At 52.8% G+C, this 18,165-nt stretch overlaps 1 protein-coding gene across 2 annotated transcripts in view; it reads left to right on the top strand.

Moving 5' to 3' along the window:
- Nucleotides 1–18,165, top strand: part of PKD1 (polycystin 1, transient receptor potential channel interacting) — an 84,214-nt gene that overhangs the window by 50,131 nt on the left and 15,918 nt on the right. Inside the window, exons 15-25 of one of the 2 annotated variants that reach the window (XM_068698880.1) lie at nt 51–3,673; nt 4,678–4,824; nt 7,121–7,264; nt 8,228–8,507; nt 9,855–10,071; nt 11,139–11,289; nt 12,243–12,395; nt 14,553–14,697; nt 15,524–16,126; nt 16,613–16,769; nt 17,494–17,746. In XM_068698880.1, the coding sequence (XP_068554981.1) occupies nt 51–3,673; nt 4,678–4,824; nt 7,121–7,264; nt 8,228–8,507; nt 9,855–10,071; nt 11,139–11,289; nt 12,243–12,395; nt 14,553–14,697; nt 15,524–16,126; nt 16,613–16,769; nt 17,494–17,746 (5,873 nt within the window). Of the gene's footprint in view, nt 1–50; nt 3,674–4,674; nt 4,825–7,120; nt 7,265–8,227; nt 8,508–9,854; nt 10,072–11,138; nt 11,290–12,242; nt 12,396–14,552; nt 14,698–15,523; nt 16,127–16,612; nt 16,770–17,493; nt 17,747–18,165 lie in introns of both variants that reach the window. The other variant, XM_068698879.1, reaches the window with a different exon arrangement.

Raw genomic sequence — 18,165 nt, 5'->3', positions numbered from 1 at the left:
ATGGAAGTCTCTAGCAGCTTGCCTTATTTTTCTGCTCTCTTCCTCTGCAGGTGAATACGCTCTGATGGTTCAAGTATCAAACCAGTTTGAGAACCTCACCCACTTGGTCCCAGTTCACATCCACAGTTACCTGATTGATGTGAAGATGGAAGCAGAGGAAGATGTTTTGGTTGTGAGCCGTCCGGTCACCTTCAGAGCTACTGCACTGCCGTCCCCTTACGGTGTCTGGTTCACCTGGGACTTCGGGGACGGCTCCTCGCTGTTGACAGTGAGCCAGCCTACGGTGACCTACAGCTACTCCAGAAGAGGGGTCTACAACATCACCGTGTCTGTGAACAACACCATCAGCAGTGTGGAGACAGTTGAGTGTTACCAGGTGTTTGAAGAGATAACGGGGCTCAGCGTTTCTGTAGATGAGGCAGCGGAGCTGGGTGCAGCAGTAACTGTTAATGCTTCGGTGCAGACAGGGGACAGTATCACCTGGATATTCGATATGGGGGACGGGACGGTGCTGAGGAGCCAGGTGCCAGTGGTCGAGCACGTGTACACAAAGGACATCAACTGCACCGTGAACGTGACAGCTGTGAATCCTGTGAACTCTGTCTCCCAGAGCGTTCCTGTTCGGATATTTGTCTTGGAAGTGCTCAGAATAGACCCTACTTCTTGCATCCTTGAGCATCCAGATGTGCAGCTCACTGCGTACGTGACGGGGAATCCTGATGAATACATCTTCGACTGGACCTTTGGAGATGGCTCATCCAACGTCACGGTCAGCGGGGACCCTGTAGTGATGCACAACTTCACCCGGAGCGGGACGTTCCTCCTCTCCCTGACCCTCTCGAGCAGGTTTAACAAGGCTCATTATTTCACCAGTGTCTGCGTGGAGCCTGAGATAGTCAACGTCACGCTTCTCCCTCCCAAGCAGTTTGTGAGGCTTGGTGAGGAGAGCAGCTTCCAGGTCAGTGCCATGCCCCCCTACCAGTACCGCTACCGCTGGGATTTTGGAAACAATGAGTCCACGAGGTCGAGTGGGACTGAAGTCAGCTACACCTACAAGAACACGGGGGTCTTTCTGGTCACAGTGACTGTCTCCAACAATGTCTCTTTCAATAACGACACGGCATTTGTGGAAGTCCAGGAACCCGTTGGAGTAGCAAAGATTGAATATAATGGGACAAGGGTGTTGGAGCTGAACCAGATCTACCTGTTCTCTGCCAGCATGAATGGGACCAAAGTGAATTACTTCTGGGACTTTGGAGATGGCACTACCCAGCCTGGCCAAATCACCACCCACTCCTACAACAACACAGGCCATTACACTATTGGTGTGACGGGCCGGAATGACGTGAGCTCCAATGAGACCAGAATTGAGGTCACAGTGAAACGGCGGCTTCAGGGGATTACCATCAATGCCAGCAGGACAGTGGTGCCGTTAAATGGCTCGGTGAGCTTTGTGTCCACGCTGGTAGCTGGCAGTGCCATCCGCTACTCTTGGATCCTCTGTGACCGGTGCACTCCCATCCAAGGCTCCTCCACAATTTCCTACACCTTCCGCTCCGTGGGCACGTTCAATGTCATTGTGACAGCAGAGAACGAGATCAGCTCGTTGCAGGACAGCATCTACGTCTACGTCCTGGAACAGATCGAAGGCCTGCAGGTGGCTAGCAGTGACCTGGTGGAGGATGTCTACTTCCCAACAAACAAAACGCTCCATCTGCATGCAGTGGTGAGAGAGGGGACAAACATCTCTTACAGCTGGGTCGCCCAAAAGGATGGCCATGCTGTGCAGACCTTTACTGGGAAAACCTTTTCCTTGAACATCCTAGAAGCTGGGAACTACACTGTCTATCTGAAAGCCACGAACATGCTGGGATGCGCAACTGCTAACAAGACACTGGAATTCATCGAAAGCCTTGGTCTTTTAAAGCCTTATGCCTTCCCCAACCCAGTTGCCATTAATGCCTCTGTTAATATAAGTGCCACCATAACCAGCGGCACTGGTATTACCTACGTTTGGTACCTGGAGGATGGCTTCTCTCCCGTTACATCTGAACCCTTCATTATACACTCCTTCCAAAGCCCTGGAGCTATGGAGGTCATCGTTGGAGCAGAAAACAAGCTGGATTCGACCAATGCAACGATTTATGTCTGTGTGGAGGAGGTCATAGAGGGGCTGAGTATAGGCACTGCGGAACTGGACTGTAGGTATGTCTCTTCAGGCTCCACTGTGGTCTTCGAGGGGGAGCTGCAGAAGGGGACCGAAGTGACGTGGCTTTGGGAGGTGCCAAACGGCACATTGACAGGCCAGTCCGTGGCAGTCATGTTCCCCACAGCAGGCTTTTATACCGTCTATCTGAATGCATCAAATGACATCAGCTGGGCTCTGGCCAGCAGGAATATCTCCGTGCTGGACAGGATTCAAGGACTGGAAGTGCTTGCCAGCAAGAAGGTGGTGGAGCCAGGAGAACAGGTCACCTTCATCATCAGGATGGTGTCGGGGACCTCAGTGAGTTACCTGGTGAGCATAAGTGGGGACTACTCCGTGGTGCTCAACGGGTCCAAGTACACGCATGAGTTCACCAAGAGCGGCGATTACTTGGTGACCGTGACCGTGCAGAACCAAATCAGCATCGCTCATGCCCAGGTGCTCATCTCCGTCCTGGAGGCTGTCCGCGATGTCAGGCTCCTGAACTGCTGCGAGCGAGGCGTGCCCACGGGCACGGAGAAGAGCTTCAGCGCCCAGGTGGGGAGCGGCTCCCGCGTCTCCTTCTCCTGGCAGTTCTCCCTCTGGAAAGAGCAGGGCCGCTCCGTGGTCACCATGGCAGGAGAGAGTGTTTCCTACACTCCAGAAGCTGCGGGGCTGCTCGAGATTTACCTCCGTGCCTTCAACGACTTGGGAGGTGTCAATATCACCAGAACCATCCAGGTCCAGGACCCGATAGTCCACGTCTCCCTCACCGCCTCCAATGCCTTTGTCAACAGGACAGCGCTGTTCGAGGCCGTGGTGGTGCCCAGTGCCAGGGGTGTGGAGTTCCTGTGGACCTTCGGGGACGGCTCTTCCACCCAAACCACCAGGGTCGCGGTGGCCAACTATTCTTACCTGAGCCCTGGGGATTACCTGGTGGAGGTGAACGCCACCAATCTCATCAGCTTCCTCACGGCCCGCCTCACCGTGACCGTCAGAGTTCTGGAGTGTGAGGAGCCAGAGGTGGAGCTGGCCTTGCCCCCTCAAGTCGTGATGAAGCGGTCCCAGAGGAACTACCTCGAGGCACAGCTTGACCTGCGGGGGTGCATCAAGTACCAGACGGAGCACCTGTGGGAGATATACCGGGCACCCAGCTGCCTGAGCCTGGATGAGTCCAGCAGGATCCATCTGCCCAACGTAGATGTGAACAGGCCGCAGCTGGTTATACCAAAGCTTGCCCTGGAAGTCGGGAACTACTGCTTCGTCTTCATCGTCTCCTTTGGAGATACCCCACTGTCCAAAAGCATCTTTGCCAACGTGACCATGATACCAAGTAAACTGGTCCCAATCATTGATGGGGGCTCATACCGCGTGTGGTCCAACACTCAGGACTTGATCTTGGATGGGGAGAAGTCCTACGACCCGAACTTGGAAGATGGTGAACAGACTCCGCTGTTTTACCAGTGGTCTTGTACGTTCTCCTCCAAGGTAAGAGCATTTTTGCACAGCCACAGAGGGTGATAATTCGGGAGCTCCAGCTCCACGTCAGCTCCACTATATGAGCTAGTGTCTGGGTTGAAATGGTGGCAAGGGGAGCTTTTGTCAGCACCTTTAGCAAAGCTGCTCAGGAAGGAGGGTTGCAAAGATTGCCCTGTTCCCAGCTCAGGGTGGTGGTACAAAGGTTTTGGGAGGAGCTGTGTGATGCAGCCTGCAGCGTGCTTCAGAAGCGTTTGCACTGGAAGCAGAAGCATTCTCATTGCTGCTTCCTTTGGACTTGGCCTCTGCTTCATGTTTTCAGTGTAGCTGCTCCCATAACCTGGAGCAATTACAGAGCTGCTGATTGCAGTCCAAGGAGCTGAGGGCTCTGGTCCCTCTTCCATTAACAGTCCAAATGTCTCTGATAGCAGCAGGGGCCAGCGTTGGACTTCAGAGGAGGCAAGTCCCAAGGAGGTAGTCCCAGACAAGTCGCTGTGCCTGTCCTCCTGGCACACTGAAACGATCTGACACTGCAGTGGTAAAAGGGCAGGGGAGAGTTGCCGTTCAAATTGTCATGGGAGATCCACCTGGGGAATATTTTTCTAATTGAATGCAGGATTGTTTTGCTTGTAAAAGATCATTGTTTTCTGTCTTTACAAAGTAAAAAAACGTGAAGTGTGTGTGGATTAGACTTTCAAGTTCAATTTGACGTTTTTTGTGTTGTTTGGCAATGTTTATAAACTTTAATTCATGAAAAGTTAATTGCTATCAAATAAGAATTTGGAACTCAGCTGAAATACAGGAGTGTTTTAAAAACTTCTTACTAACCTGAAGAATAGGATGATGTGCTTTGTTATCCACACCGCCCCGTTGCTCCCACCCCGGCGGTGGCGTTGCGCAGTAAGGTCTGTGGCAGTGATTTGGCTTGGTGTGGGCCTGAATGTTTTGGCTGTGGACTAACCCGACGTGCACCCGTACCAAGGAGGGTTTGAAAGTTCTTTTCTCCTTGCAAGCAGAGCTCGGCTGCAGGGTGCTCTCTGAATTTCAGTGCCAAGGGAGGAAATGTCACAATTCCCAAAGCTGAATTAGAAGCAGATGTGGAGTACACGTTCAACCTCACTGTCTGGAAGGAGGGCATGAGTCCCGAGGCAACGAATCAAACCGTACGTACCACAGAACGCTGTCACTTTCTGCCTTTGTGTGCCCGTTGCTGGGCACAGCCATGCTGGATGTCTGCTGGATGTCTGTTCTGTTCTGTCTAGAGCCTTCCAGGGAAGAACTAGAACCTTCTGAGGTTCTATTTCCAAGGTCCCAATGTCTTCTTCCCTGGCCTGAGCCGAGAGCCAGTGCCAGTCCCATGAGGGGCTGTGGAAGGCTCCGCTATCAGAGGTGCAGGGGAGGGAGATTTTAGGACATCACTGGGGCTCCATAACCAATCCCACCCAGGTCATTGGCAGGAGCAGACACTGGTATTTCCGTGATATATTCATCTGTGCTGCCTTGGGCAGCTCTTTGTGCCTGTCATGCCAAGCCCTTTGAGCTTCTTCCTTCCTGCGGAGCTGGGGTTGGTCTCGCTGCGCAGCCTGGTGTTAGTCACCCAGCCCTGGGCTGCTGCCATTCCTGGGACCAAGAGGCAGCAGATCTGTAAGAGAACAGCAAAGCAGCCCATGGTCAGTCGCTGTTCCACTCTGTGTGCAGTGCCGGGCCCTTCACACGTCACATTTCTAGGCTCTTCCCTGATTTTTACCCAGAGAGAGCTTCCTAAGAGTTGGTCCTTAATTTCACTGTCAACAGTTCCTCTCTTCTCTCCTTCTGAATTTTTTTAAGGGAGGGTTTTTAAGTGCATGTTGTTTATGTCAAATTAAGCCCAACACTGAATGCATCTGCAGTCCGACAGCAGTTATGGTTTATGTCAGAAACATTCATCGTGGTGTGTTTGGCAATTAGAGATATAGTTAGTCTGAAAATGGAAATTCTTACTGCCTGGGTTTTAAACCAAAGCTGGAGGATAAAAAGAAAAAAATTAAATTGATAGTCTTTCAAGGACATTCCGTACTATCTGGTTTCCATGCATGAGCGCAAAACAATGATTCCAGTGTCATAGGAAATTTGCAAATACTGGAGGAATGAATGAAGCTTCAATGCACTCAGGCTTAATGCTGCGGAATATTTATCCCCTTTTAAAAGTCTGCCATACTAAACAGTGTCTTCACTATTGTCTTTCTTTGAATTCGGAATATTCATTATGCCGGGGCAGAGGGCTCTGGCCCCTGCTAGATGGTCCTGCTTCCTAGGGGATTAAAGGCATTTGGACAAAGAACCGGGCAGAGCTCAGCAGCCATCATGTCTGGAGACCGGTGCTTCTGAAGCTTTCCTCCCTCGGAGTGCTTTGCCGGGGAGCTGTGATGGATGTCCTGAGATGTGCAGCTTAGATCAGAGATAGAAGTCCAGGATAACACCCTGCTCTGTGGAAAAGGAGAGCCTTCCACCTGCTGAGCAAGGAGCGCTTGATGCACAGCAGGACTTGCATCTAGCTAATTTTGCCACCGTTCCTGTCTCTCCGGGACAGAGCTGTGCCAGGAGTGCTCACAGCACTCCAGAGCCCAGGGGTGCAGGCTGCTGCCAAGCTCGGTAGCTGAGAGCAGGAGCTGGGGAGGCAGCCTGGGGGGACCAGGCACTGCCTTTGCAGAGGACATCCTCAGTTCACCAGGCTCACTGGCTTGCTCTGAGCCCTCCGTTGTTCTGTAAAAGCTTCCTGTTAAGCACCCTGTTGTGCCGAGGACAGGAACCCACAGCCCTGCACTGTGTGCACCGCAGAAGTGTGTGATCCCTTGGGGTCAGGCTCTGCACAGCTGCAGAGGCAGGGCCAGAGGTTTGGCCCCCAGAAAACAAAGGAGAGTTGCAGTTGCTTCCTGGAGCAGGTGCTCGCCAGATGTTTGGTCTGCGTTATAATGGAGGCTTTCCTCCTTCCATTTAGACTTCGCCTCTTTTCCAAGCTGTAGTGCAGATCTCTTTTTTGTAGGGCTGAGACCTGTCCTGCAATGCTCAGAACAGCAAAGTGCTTCAGGTAGCATCATCCCCACCCTGAATGGCAAGTAGGACTCACTGGGAATTCAATACAGGGTACAAGAGGAGCATTTTGAAAATGATTCATGTCAGAAAATGCAAATAAAATAAACCCAGAATTTCCTTGATGGGCCCAGTTTGGCTTTGGGTGGCTCTTGAAAATCAGTGGCAGAACAACTCACCTCGCCCAGCATAAGAAAACTGAGGTAGCTGAAGTCTGACCTGGGATCCTTTGGAAATCCCTCTCTGCTGTCCCCTTAGCACAGAGTGGGCTGGTGCAGAGCAACTCCTGCTTGGAGAACCAGGTGCTGGGATGGCTGCTTGCTGGTTAGGTGTCTGCATTCTTGCCCCTCAGCCTCTCAGACCTCCTGACGGAGCCTCTTGTTTTCCCAGGTGTTCATCAAGAGGGGAGGAGTCCCTATCGTGTCCCTGGAGTGTGTTTCCTGCAAGGCTCAGTCCGTCTATGAAGTCAGCAAGAGCTCCTACGTGTACCTGGAGGGGACCTGCCAGAACTGCCACAATGACTCCAAGCTTGGGGTAAAGCCATCTGTAACACTGGTTGTTGCTCCACTTTTGGTAGACTTCAGGGAGAACGGGGGAGTCCCAGAGGTCGGGGTGGAAAGACTGAGTCCCCGGGCAAGCTGTCTGAGCTTCTCCTTGCCCGAGGTTGTTCCAGCTGCATCCTGAAGGAGACACCTGCTCTGGTGGACCCGCAGGTTGTGGGACACATGCCCTCTTAGTGCTCCATTAATGTCTACCCAAGGGGGGCCTTGCTGAGTTATTTTCAAGCCAAGCCTATGAATGACCAGACCTTTTTATGCAAAGGCTACGTTTTTTCCTGTAACAGATCAGTGAAGTGCTTTTACCTCCCTGCTGGTTGGCATTTCACACGCTGTTCGGGTGGTTCAAGCAGAGGTTGCTCGGTCCCTCATGCTCTCCTTTAATTACAGATTCCACTACGCAGCGTCTCTGCAACCTGTTGAATGAAACAGGTCTTGGAAGTGGAAGTCCCTCTGTGAGAGCTAATCTGTATTTCTCCCAGCAAGGCGAGCATGTACTTGCATGGCATTTGCTGGCCAGCTCTCTCAGCAATCCTCTTGTTATCGCAATTGTACATTTGTGCTATTAACAGTAATCATCCAGGACACGTTCAGCTTACAGCATATAAAACATGGTATCCCGTGGAGACTCCACCAGTACTTAATTTATTTCCTGTGTTTTGTATTCTGTATTATGAAATATTCTGTCGGAGGATGATGTAATCCCAGAGACTAAAGCAGATCTCACAGTGGAAATATTCCCACCAGACATTTTGGAAAGGTTCCAGTTCTTGTTGCTGTAGCACACGAGACTAAAGCTGAATTATCAACTGCAAATTTGGCAGACGCTCCCACTAGAAATCTGTTACTTTTTATAAGAGACTCAATCTGAAAACGTTTCGGGGCATAACTTCAGATTCAAACAAAACCTCTCCTGTCTTTCCCCTCTTCATCTCCGCAGAGATGGGCAGCGCACAGCTTTAAAAACAAGTCCCTCGTGCTGGACAAAAGAACTACATCCACTGGCGATACAGGAATGAACCTGGTCTTGAGGCAAGGGGCGCTGAAGGACGGTGAGGGGTACACTTTCACCCTCCACATCACAGACCTCACGACAGGGGAGGAAGGCTTTGCCTCCATTGACCTGCTGCCCAACCAGCCGCCTGTCGGAGGGTCCTGCAGGCTGTTTCCCAGAGGACCGCTCAGGGCACTGATGGCAAAGGTGCACTTTGAGTGTACAGGTGAGTGTGCTGGGCACTTGCCAGCCCTCTCTGTTCTTCGTGGGCAAATGTTTCTCCTGCTCAGTAAGGTACCAGCTGCCCTTATTCTCACAGAAGTTGTCTTTTCCCTAACTCCGGCCCCAGGACACTGTTGGTCAGGCCTTAGTTCAGAAGTGGACCTTTCTATTTCTGTTCCCCTTGGACCACAAGCAATTTTGTGTGATCAAATCAAGGAGCTCTCTAAAATTCACGGCAGGCACTTTTTTTATAGTCCATGTATTTGAATGGCAGTATCCAGGGCAGGACAGTACTCATGGAAGAAACTGGCGTTTGGGGGCAGGAAAAAGAACATAGATGCTCTAAACTGAGTCACACAGACGTGGGAAGAGTAGAGACAGAGCACTGGGGCCTTCTCTTCCATGTGGGCTGGATGTTCCCATCAGCAGTTACCTTCTCAACCAGCTGCAGAGACAGCAACAAAGAGACCAGCTTTGGAAAAGCGGCCTGGCTGACAGCCTATAGCCTTGGGCCAACAAATAAGTGCCTCTGAAAACCTTATTTCCCCAAATGATTAGTGTTAGAGATTAATGTGCTCTGTGCACAAATGCTGGGAAGCCATGCCGCAGAGGAAATGACGAGCCCTGCTGGTTCTGGGGAGCCTGGTCACCGAAGCACAGTTTAAGCTGGAGGAGAAACAGAAGTGTGCTCAGTGTGCTGTGACTGTGACTGTGGTACAAGCTACCCAGAGTATTACCCAGAGTAATTATGAAATCAGTACGTCTTCGGAGCAGTAGGAATTCTAGCTCTGGGTGATTGTTTTTAAGATGAAGAGGAATGCTCAGGATGCAGCCCCGCTGGTCTGTGTCCAGTGCAGTGAGCCCTGGCAGAGCCAGGTCCTCCCAGTCCTTCACTGGTGCTTACTGGCAGAAGTGCAGCAGATTTCCACACTGCCCAGCCCCACAACATTCCCTGTATTATCCAGGAGCTTTAGGGAAACCTTTGTGCAGGTTCTGTCCTAGACCCATTTGTTCCTAAAATGTTGAACTGCCTGAGCGCTGCACCAAGCTCTGTCTAATGTAAGGCTTTGCAGGATTGGTGCAGAAACTGTGACCTTGGATGAGTGCTGCTCTATTCTCATTTTTATTTTATTTGAGAGCTCTTCACAGACCCGTTCAAATGTTACAGGATACAAACACCCACGCAGAAACCCCTAAACATCAGGAAAAGTGTCAAACCTTTGCATTGCAGCCCTGAAAACATCATCCGGGCTGCTGGAATCCTTAAGCTGCCCCAACTGTGGGCTCCAGGGTGGTGACATCTCCCCAGTGCCCCCTCCCCCCAGTCACCTCTTTTTGGGTTTGTTCGCAGGCTGGCGGGACACAGAAAACGTGGACGACCCGCTGGTGTACATCCTGCTGGCATCGCGCCGCCGCGCCGGGCACTACCACGAGTTCTGCGTGTACAAGGGCAGCCGTGCCGAGCACAGCGCCTTCCTGCCCCCGGGCTTCCAGGAGAGCGGCTTCGTGGTGTCCGTGTCAGTCCTTGTCCAGGACCAGCTGGGTGCCACCGTGGTGGCCGTTAACCGGTAAGGCTGGGGGGAGGCTGCTCTGGGGCTGCGCACCATGCCAGGGACTGGCTGAGGCTCCTGGGTGTCAGCATTATGCCTGAACCACCAGGTCCTTTCCTGAAGGGCTCAGCACATCCTGGTGAAATGTTCTCCTCCTGGACAAGGCCACTGGCAGGAAGGCAAAGGGAGATTTAGCAGAAGCGAGGCACTGCAGCCACAGAGAGCTCCAGTCTTTGTGGATCGTCTCCCAAGGGGGAGACTTTTTCCCAGCAGTTATGGCTCTCCTGACCCCCCTCTTAATTTCCTGCTGACACTTTGCTTTGAAGGCACTGTGTTGCTTTTTCAGAAGGTCTCTGATGCTCTGTGCTCTGCCCCCTTCTGTGCATCAAGAGCTGCTGAAGGAGAAGTGGCAGCAGCAAGCAGTGGTGCCTGCTGCTGCGAGCCAGGGAGGTGCCGTGTAGCTGAGGTGGGGAGCACGAGCACTGGAACAGGGTGGAAGGTGTTGCAGCTCGAGCCTCAGCAGGTCCAGCACCTTAAAATCCCAGTTACCCCTTCTCCAAACACCCCTTGGCTTCCAGTGTGCTCCGTGCAGGCAATGAGTGCCCCTGGGTCTTGGGGGAGCCTCCTGAAGGGGTCTCAGTGCCTCCTGCCCCAGCTCTGTGCCTGCTCCGGGCCGATTTGCAGCTCTCCACACTGTCCGTGCGGTCCTGGCCCCCCCCAGGGGGAGCACACAGCCCTGCGGTGCCTGGGGAGGACAATCTGTGACCCAGCTGTTCCTCAGGCCCCGGGGAATGGTGCCAAAAGCAGCGCAGCTCCTCCCAGCACTCTGCTCCTGTTTGTAAGCCCTTTACGCTCCGTCACATCAAACCTGGATTTTCTCCTCTGGGCTCAGCGCACCTGAGCAGGCTCAGGTCCCCAAAGTTCCTACATCCTGGTGCAAACTGGGCACCAGGGCAGGCATTAGCAATGCTCTCGCTGTTGTTTAACCACCTGGTCCCCCCTTACCTTCCTTCCCAGCTCCCCGTTCTGCCCCCAGCCCCGTTTCACAGCACGCTCTTCAACCAAATGCCTCTTTTCTTCGGCAGCTCCATGGAAATCGGCTTACCCAGGGGCTTCCCCAGCCTCTCCTACTGGCTCTACAATCAAACCGACACCGTGCTCCAGGGCTTAGTGAAGCAGGGGGACCCTCAGCAGGTCATCGAGTACTCCCTGGCCCTCATCACCATCTTAAATGAGGTAAAGCAGCACTCTGCCCAAGAGGGGCCTCCGGAAGCCCTTGCGATCGCCAGTAATGTTCTTTGGCCAGGTTTTCCACAGCGATGTAGGGAAGTGACTAATGCTACAGTTTTCCGTGTAAATCAGCATACGTGCATGGTGGGAGCGGGGCTGGAGTGATTTCCATGCATCAAAAAGAGAGTAACAGTCTCCAGACACACAATGACCAGAGAAAGCTGAGGGGCTGTAAAATAAAGCAGGGTTCCCAGGGAAGGCAATGGCCTGGGCATCCCCTGTTCAGCTGTCATGTTCAGATAGGTTAGCAGTTGAGAGGAAAAACTCAAGTCTAAACGCTGAATTTAAAAGCGGGAATCTTGGCCCAAATTCCCCATCTGCCCCATGCTTCCCGTGAAGCCACCCTGCTCCATCACAGCGGGCCTGGAAACTCCCGGTAGCTGCTCAGGTGCTGTCTGGGTGCTACAGAGACCTCCTTGTCCTGACTGCTGAGCTGGAAAGCTCTTCTGGCTGCACAAGAGGCTCTTGATCTATGGTGTAGGAGCATCATCCTCCTGGCAGCTTTTGCTTTCACTCCTGTCTAAAGTAGGACCCAGTCCCTCCGTGTGTCTCTGTAGGCAGGGTAGGAATTTTGGTCTATAGTCGTGCTTTCTTCCCCCAAAAATAGCCCGCTGCATGCCTGGGCACCAGGCTGGGGTGATGCCCACGAGCACAGGCACTGTGCTGAGCTGGACAGGGACTGCACGCTGGTGTGCTGCCGAGCTGTCCCGTGCGAGGGTGTTAAGTGAATTGCTGAGTGCACACAGGTGAAATTGAGAAAGTTCTGCTGAAAACCCAGCTCATGAGAGGGGAGAAGAACAGGGGGGAGAAGGTGTAGAATGCAGGAGAGGTGCCTTCAGCACAGCTCATCACTGAAGCAGCCCGATGCGTTCCCTCACTGCCTGCTTTGATCCCCTCAGTATGAGCGGACAGAGCTTCTGGAGCCTGAGACTGGGAACGAGTTTGAGCTGCGGACCTGGACCCGCAACAACATCACAGAAACCCTGAACTCGCTGAACGTGAACACGGTGGATGACATCCAGCAGATCTCAGCAGCGCTGGCTCAGTGCACGGTACGTACTTCGTCACCACCTCCTCCCACCTGCTGCCCTTCAGGTGCAGCTTAGGAGCAGTTCAGTTCTTGTTCTGCTTCCCTGCCCCTCTCTGTCCCACACACACCACACAGGGACAAGTGTCACTTGCTGACATCATTAGGGTTTCAGTGGAAATGTCCCAACCGTTGTCAGCTCTGCCCCTCACCACACCACTGATCCAGCAGGCAGGTTTAAAATGATGCATTCATGTGCTGGAAGTTCACCTAGGAACTCTGTGCTTTTAATACCAGCCTTGCTGTGGCAGCTTGCTTGCAAGAGGGATCCTTAACTAGCAGATGGAGGCTGTAGGAAAGGCCCCAGCAGGTTAGAGAGGCACTGGAATAAGTTGCTGAGGGATGCGCAGCGTCTCCAAGGACAGGCTGGGCTCCACCAGGAGTAACACAAGTAGAGGCGGACCTGCCTTGAGCCAGGGGCCAAAGCCAAGGGCTGATGTTCCTTCCAGCCCTGTACAAGATGAGAAGCACTTTCTTTGCTCTGCTGTTGACTGGAAGCGCTGTTTTCCCTGGCCAGCCAGCAGTTTCTGCTCCCTGGTGCTGGGGCTGCTGCCTGTTGGATTGAGGAGTGGTATTGTGTGTTTTGTCAGATGGGCAAAGGGAAGAGAGCCCAGTTATATAACGCACTGGGGTTTTGGTGGTCAGCCAGGCTGCTCTGGCATGCTGTCGCTTCCCCGCCCTCCCAATCTTTCCTTCTCGGGGCTGGAGTCAGGTACCCTGACCTTGGCTGCTCATCGCCCCCCAGCCAGGTCAGCAACCGTGCTCGCTGGGAACAGGCTCTCACTGAAATCACAGACAGACTACTGCATCCCACCCACAGAGCGCCTGGTCTGCTGCTGCTTCCTCAGCTTCAACGTCTATAAGCCTCAAAAATCACTTCTGTCCGTTCATCCTTGTTCAGGGATTTGGGGTTCAGCACACCCCGTTCTGATGCTGGTGCTTTGTTTGTGTCTCTCACCCATGCCCTTGCCTTGTGACTTGATCTCGCTGTGGAAGCTCAACTCTAGAAATAGAATTTTTGTTCCATGGGAAAAGGTGATGTTCTAGGATTAGCTTGTGCTCTGGATTGGAATAAAAAGCTTATAAAAAGAGTAATACAGAATTTCCCAAATGGTTCGGAGCAGCACAGAGATCACAAATTTACTTTCCTGTAGCAGCGTCAATCGGTGCTGATACTTTTTGATTTTTCCTACAGGGGAGAGGAAAAATAAGAATAAATTTCTCCTGGAGGGAAAAAAGAATCTCATTCTTCTTAGTGGGTTCTTTTTTCCTGATGTGCTCGATATCTCAGTCTGTCTCGCTGTCACACAGAGTACATCCTAGCTTCTCGTAGCTTACAAATAGAAGCAAAACCAGGGGAATTCTAGACCTGCAGACACTGTTTTAATTCTTCACCAAAACATATGGTGAATCACGTCTGAATCCTGTGATGATTAAAAGAAAAAGATGAATAAGAGCTAGGAACTGGCCTGTGGTAACAGCTTCCATGTGTTGCCTCGGTCCCTCCCATCCAGCCCTCGAGAGCGCTGGGAGCTGCAGGCCGTGGCTGGAACATTCTGTTTCTTGGACACGTCTGGGAGCAGAGGGAGGGACATCCATCATGCCTGAGTGGCAGGATCCCTCCCACAGTTTCCAGGAGTATTTGGACACCGCAGTGGATTCAGTTAGGGCCAGACCTTGCTGCCATTGAAGACAGTTGAGCGTCTGGAGGAATCCTGTGCAGCTCCTCCTGGGTGATTTCTGTAGGAGCAGTGTGTGGCCCCAAACGGGTGATCCATGAGTTGCAATGCCAGGAGACGTGCTTGGTCCTTACAGCCAAACCTCAGGGAAGCTGAATATGCTGCCCTTCGTGGTCCTTTTCAAACTAATGTGTCCTCCATCACCTCTTAGCATGCCTGCCTGTAGATGGGAGCATGAGGGGAGGTGAGTGGAAGGTGTCTGGAGACACCCACAAAACCTTGGCACCTCTTAGTGTGGGCAGAGCAGCCCTGGTCTCTGCAGGTACCTCCTCGGGGCTGGAAAGAACAAGGATAACTTGGAGAATGAAAAAAGCGTTTGAACAAATGTCCTCGGGTCTTTGTAGGACTGAGCCAGCTGAATCAGGCTGTGTTTCCCTGTGCAGGTGGTGAGCAAGGAGATGGTCTGCAAGTCCTGCCTGACGAGGACCTTGAACAAGCTGGAGACCATGATGACCATTCTGCAGGGGGAAACGACCCAGGGCACCGTGACCCCGACGGGCATTGCTGACAACATTCTCAACATCACAGGTGGGCTCTGCTCACGCAGGAGTGGGGGGCGTTTGACCATGCTGTAGGCACAGAGTCTGCAGGACAGCAGCAGGCTGAGGGGAGCTCTGCAGGCTTTTGCCTGGACCAGAGGTTTGGCTCGTGCCTTTTCGAGACGTTAGGGAAATTGTGTCTGAGATTTGGAGCATGGCACCCCCATTGCTTTATTCTCCCTGCACTTTTCCCAAGGTTATCCTGGCTTTGTCAGCTGTCTCTGTGGATATTTAAATATGACAGCTGTTAATAAACTCTGCAGTACTTCAGGGAATTGTCATTCTTGTAAAGAATGAATAACAGATAGGGTTTCCAGATACTCGCCTTCCTGGTTGCAGGCTGAGCAGGGTACCAGTCTTTACTGGGGCACCCCTGAATACTGGAAATTCCCACCTGGTTACAAGCAGAGACACCTTCTTTGCACTGCTCATTATACATTTCTGACCATTTTTCAATATATAATGCAAAAACCTGCTAACATCTTTGTTTTATCCGCTCCGCTGTTTCCCAATCTGTTGTTCCTGTCACTTCACAGGAGGAAAATAAAGCCTGTTGTGATTAAGTCCTCATCACCAAACGGTGTAGATTAGCCCAGACATGGCAGGAAGAGCTGACAGCTCTATTTTCAGCTCAGGGCTACTGAACACTTCAAGCGTGGCAGGTCACTGTATGCAGTGCAGAGTGACAGTGAGAAAACAGCAAGGAAAGATCTGTCTGATTGTTTTGGGAAGGTGTCAGATGTTACCTAGATGTTAGTAGTTAACTCAACTATTTACCAGCTCCTCTCTTTGCACTGTCATTTCTCTCCTGACAGGTGACTTAATCCATCTTGTCAATACGGTTTCACAAGAGTCCAAGCCCCAGGAGCTGCTTGCTGATTCCCACAACCTGCTGCTGGCTCCCAAAGCCTACAACCTGTCTTCCAGCCTGATGCGCATCCTCATGAAGTCTCGCGTGCTGAATGAAGAGCCCCTGGAGCTGGTGGGGGGAGAAATTAAGGCCACAGGCAAAAGATCTGATCCCTTTAACTTGCTTTGCTATGAGAACACGCCGAACTGCCAGTTCTCCATCCCCCAGGCTTTCAACACCACCCTTTCCAACTTGACCGACGTAATTCAAGTCATGTTCCAAGTGGACTCCAACCCGTTCCCCTTTGGTTACATCAGCAACTACACCGTGTCCACGAAGGTGGCCTCCATGGAGTTCCAGACCCACAACGGGGTGCAGATCCCCATCGGCAGCCTGGACTCGGAGAAAGCCATCACCGTAATGGTGTCAAACAACACGGACGCTGACAATCTGGCTGCTGGCACTGAGGTCATCGAGGCAAGAACGTCCGTGAACCTCATCGTGACCATGGAGAGCAACAACCGAGAAGCAGGACTGCACTTCAGGCTCACCTACAAAGTCCTGAACGGTAGCTCAGAGCCAGCTCCCCGTGCTCTTTGCTGTTTCATCCCGTGGGCGGGGAGGGCTGGGCTGGAGGCACGGGGAGGCTGTGTCAGGGGATGTGTTTGGGAGCACATCTCGGGACAGAAGGTCCTGTACTGCGCTGCCGAGGTCGCAGCTGTCATGGGCATTATCCAACCCTGGTGCAATCCTTGTCTGAGGATTCTGACACCGAGAAGCCTTTTGCTTTTCCCAGCAAAGCGTGGCTTCTGTGAGCTGTGTTAGCACCAGAGGGAGCTTGTCCTGTCCCTGGGTCAGGTACACTGGGATCCAGAGCCTCTTGCTCAGGAATCCTCCGAGCTGCAGGCAGAGTGCAGGCAGGAAATCATCTCTCCCAGCTCCGTGTTGCTGACACTCCTCCCCGAGCATCCACTGCTGGCAGCAGCCGCGTGGTTGAGCTCTCCCTGGTGTTTATAAAGTACTTTCTGTTCTTTCTCTCTCTCCCCCTGTGCAGATCATTACATCGCGAGCGAGCCTGAGCCGTTCATCATGGCCTATCTCCACCACGAACCAGAGCCCAATGAGTACAACTGCACTGCCTCGAAGAAAATCAGCCTGGAGGCCCTGTCTGGAGATGACCACAAGCTCTACACCTTCTTCACCTCACCGCTGTAAGAGCACCTTCCCTACTGATCCCTGCCACCCCCAGGCTGTCCCGTGGATGTGCACGAGGGATTCTTAGAGCTTTGCCATGGCTAATGCCAGGCTGCCCTGGGCTGCTGTGCCACTGGGGTTTGGAGCCAAGCTCTCTTCTTTCTGTCAGAGCAGTCGTTCTTGTAACTTCAGTCACTGACTTGCTGCCTTTCCCAGGAGTGTGTGTGTTCATGCCTCGTGTTATTTATGAGCCGTTCCTAGGCATGATCTGAGAAGAAAGACAGGCAGCTTGGGAATAGGCGGGGCAGGAGCGGAGCCACTGTTGTGTAAGTTGACACAACTTCCATGGCTTTTGGTAACAGCACGTTCAAAGAGGAATTAATCCTCCTGATGAGCGAGTCTGCTCCCAGCCAAGAAGTGAAGTTGCTCTGGAAGAGTCGTGGGGGTCAGTGGGACAGAGGGGAGGGCGGGTGGAGAGCTGTGCAAGGCTCCCAGCACACAGAAGAGAAGGGACAGGCAGTGCAGTGCTCCCAGGTACTGAAATAACGCAAAGAGAGAAGAATTCAAGGGGTCTTTAGAGCCCCAGAACTTCAGCATAGAGGGCTGTGCAGATTATACCACATTCACCAGGCCTTTCTTTCTCCTCCTGTGTGCTTACCTGTCCCTGCAGGGGGGTGATTTCTGGGGTTTGTGTCCCTTCAGCCTGTGGGTAATGATGTCTTGCTGTCCTGCCCTTTCCAGGACGGATGACACCATCCAGAAGTATTACTTCAACATCACCAACCATTTCAGCTGGTCCCCGGTGGAGGTGACCCTGGGGCTGTACACGTCCCTGTGCCAGTACTTCAGCGAGCAGGAGCGACGCTGGAAGACAGAAGGCATCGTCCCGCTCGAGGAGACCAGGCCAGACCAGGCCGTCTGCTTAACCCAGCACCTCACCGCCTTCGGGGCCAGCCTCTTTGTGCCCCCAAACTCTGTCCAGTTCATCTTCCCCGTGAGTAGAACAAAGCAGAGGCTGTGTGACGTCTTGGGCTCCTGCTGGTGTTCACGTTGGGGCTGGGTGGTGGCTGGCAGACCAGCACCCGTACCTGCACACCTTTGGGTGCTGCAGCCGAGCACAGAGGGGCTGTGTCCCCTGCTCGTGAGTCCTGGCTGCTGATGCTAAAAGCAGACGCTTGCAGCTGGCTTTATTCCCCAGTCTGAATACCTCGCAGTGTGCTCACCTTTTCCATGAGATGCCAAATGCTCCTCCCAGCTGTCACAGCACTGTTTGGTCCCGGAGAGCTTGCACCTGCCAGCTGCTCCCTGGCTCCTGGGAACACTGGGGCTCCTTCCAGCTCTGTTGCTGTGCCATAGGTGGGAGCAGAGAGCTCCCTGCAGCTGCTGCAGTGAGCTGGGGCTGGCTGCTGCCAG

Source organism: Anas acuta, chromosome 15 (genome assembly GCF_963932015.1).
Source record: "Anas acuta chromosome 15, bAnaAcu1.1, whole genome shotgun sequence".
Taxonomy (NCBI): domain Eukaryota; kingdom Metazoa; phylum Chordata; class Aves; order Anseriformes; family Anatidae; genus Anas; species Anas acuta.
The sequence above is the reverse complement of the archived record's forward strand: the minus strand, read 5'-3'. Positions and strand labels throughout refer to the sequence as shown.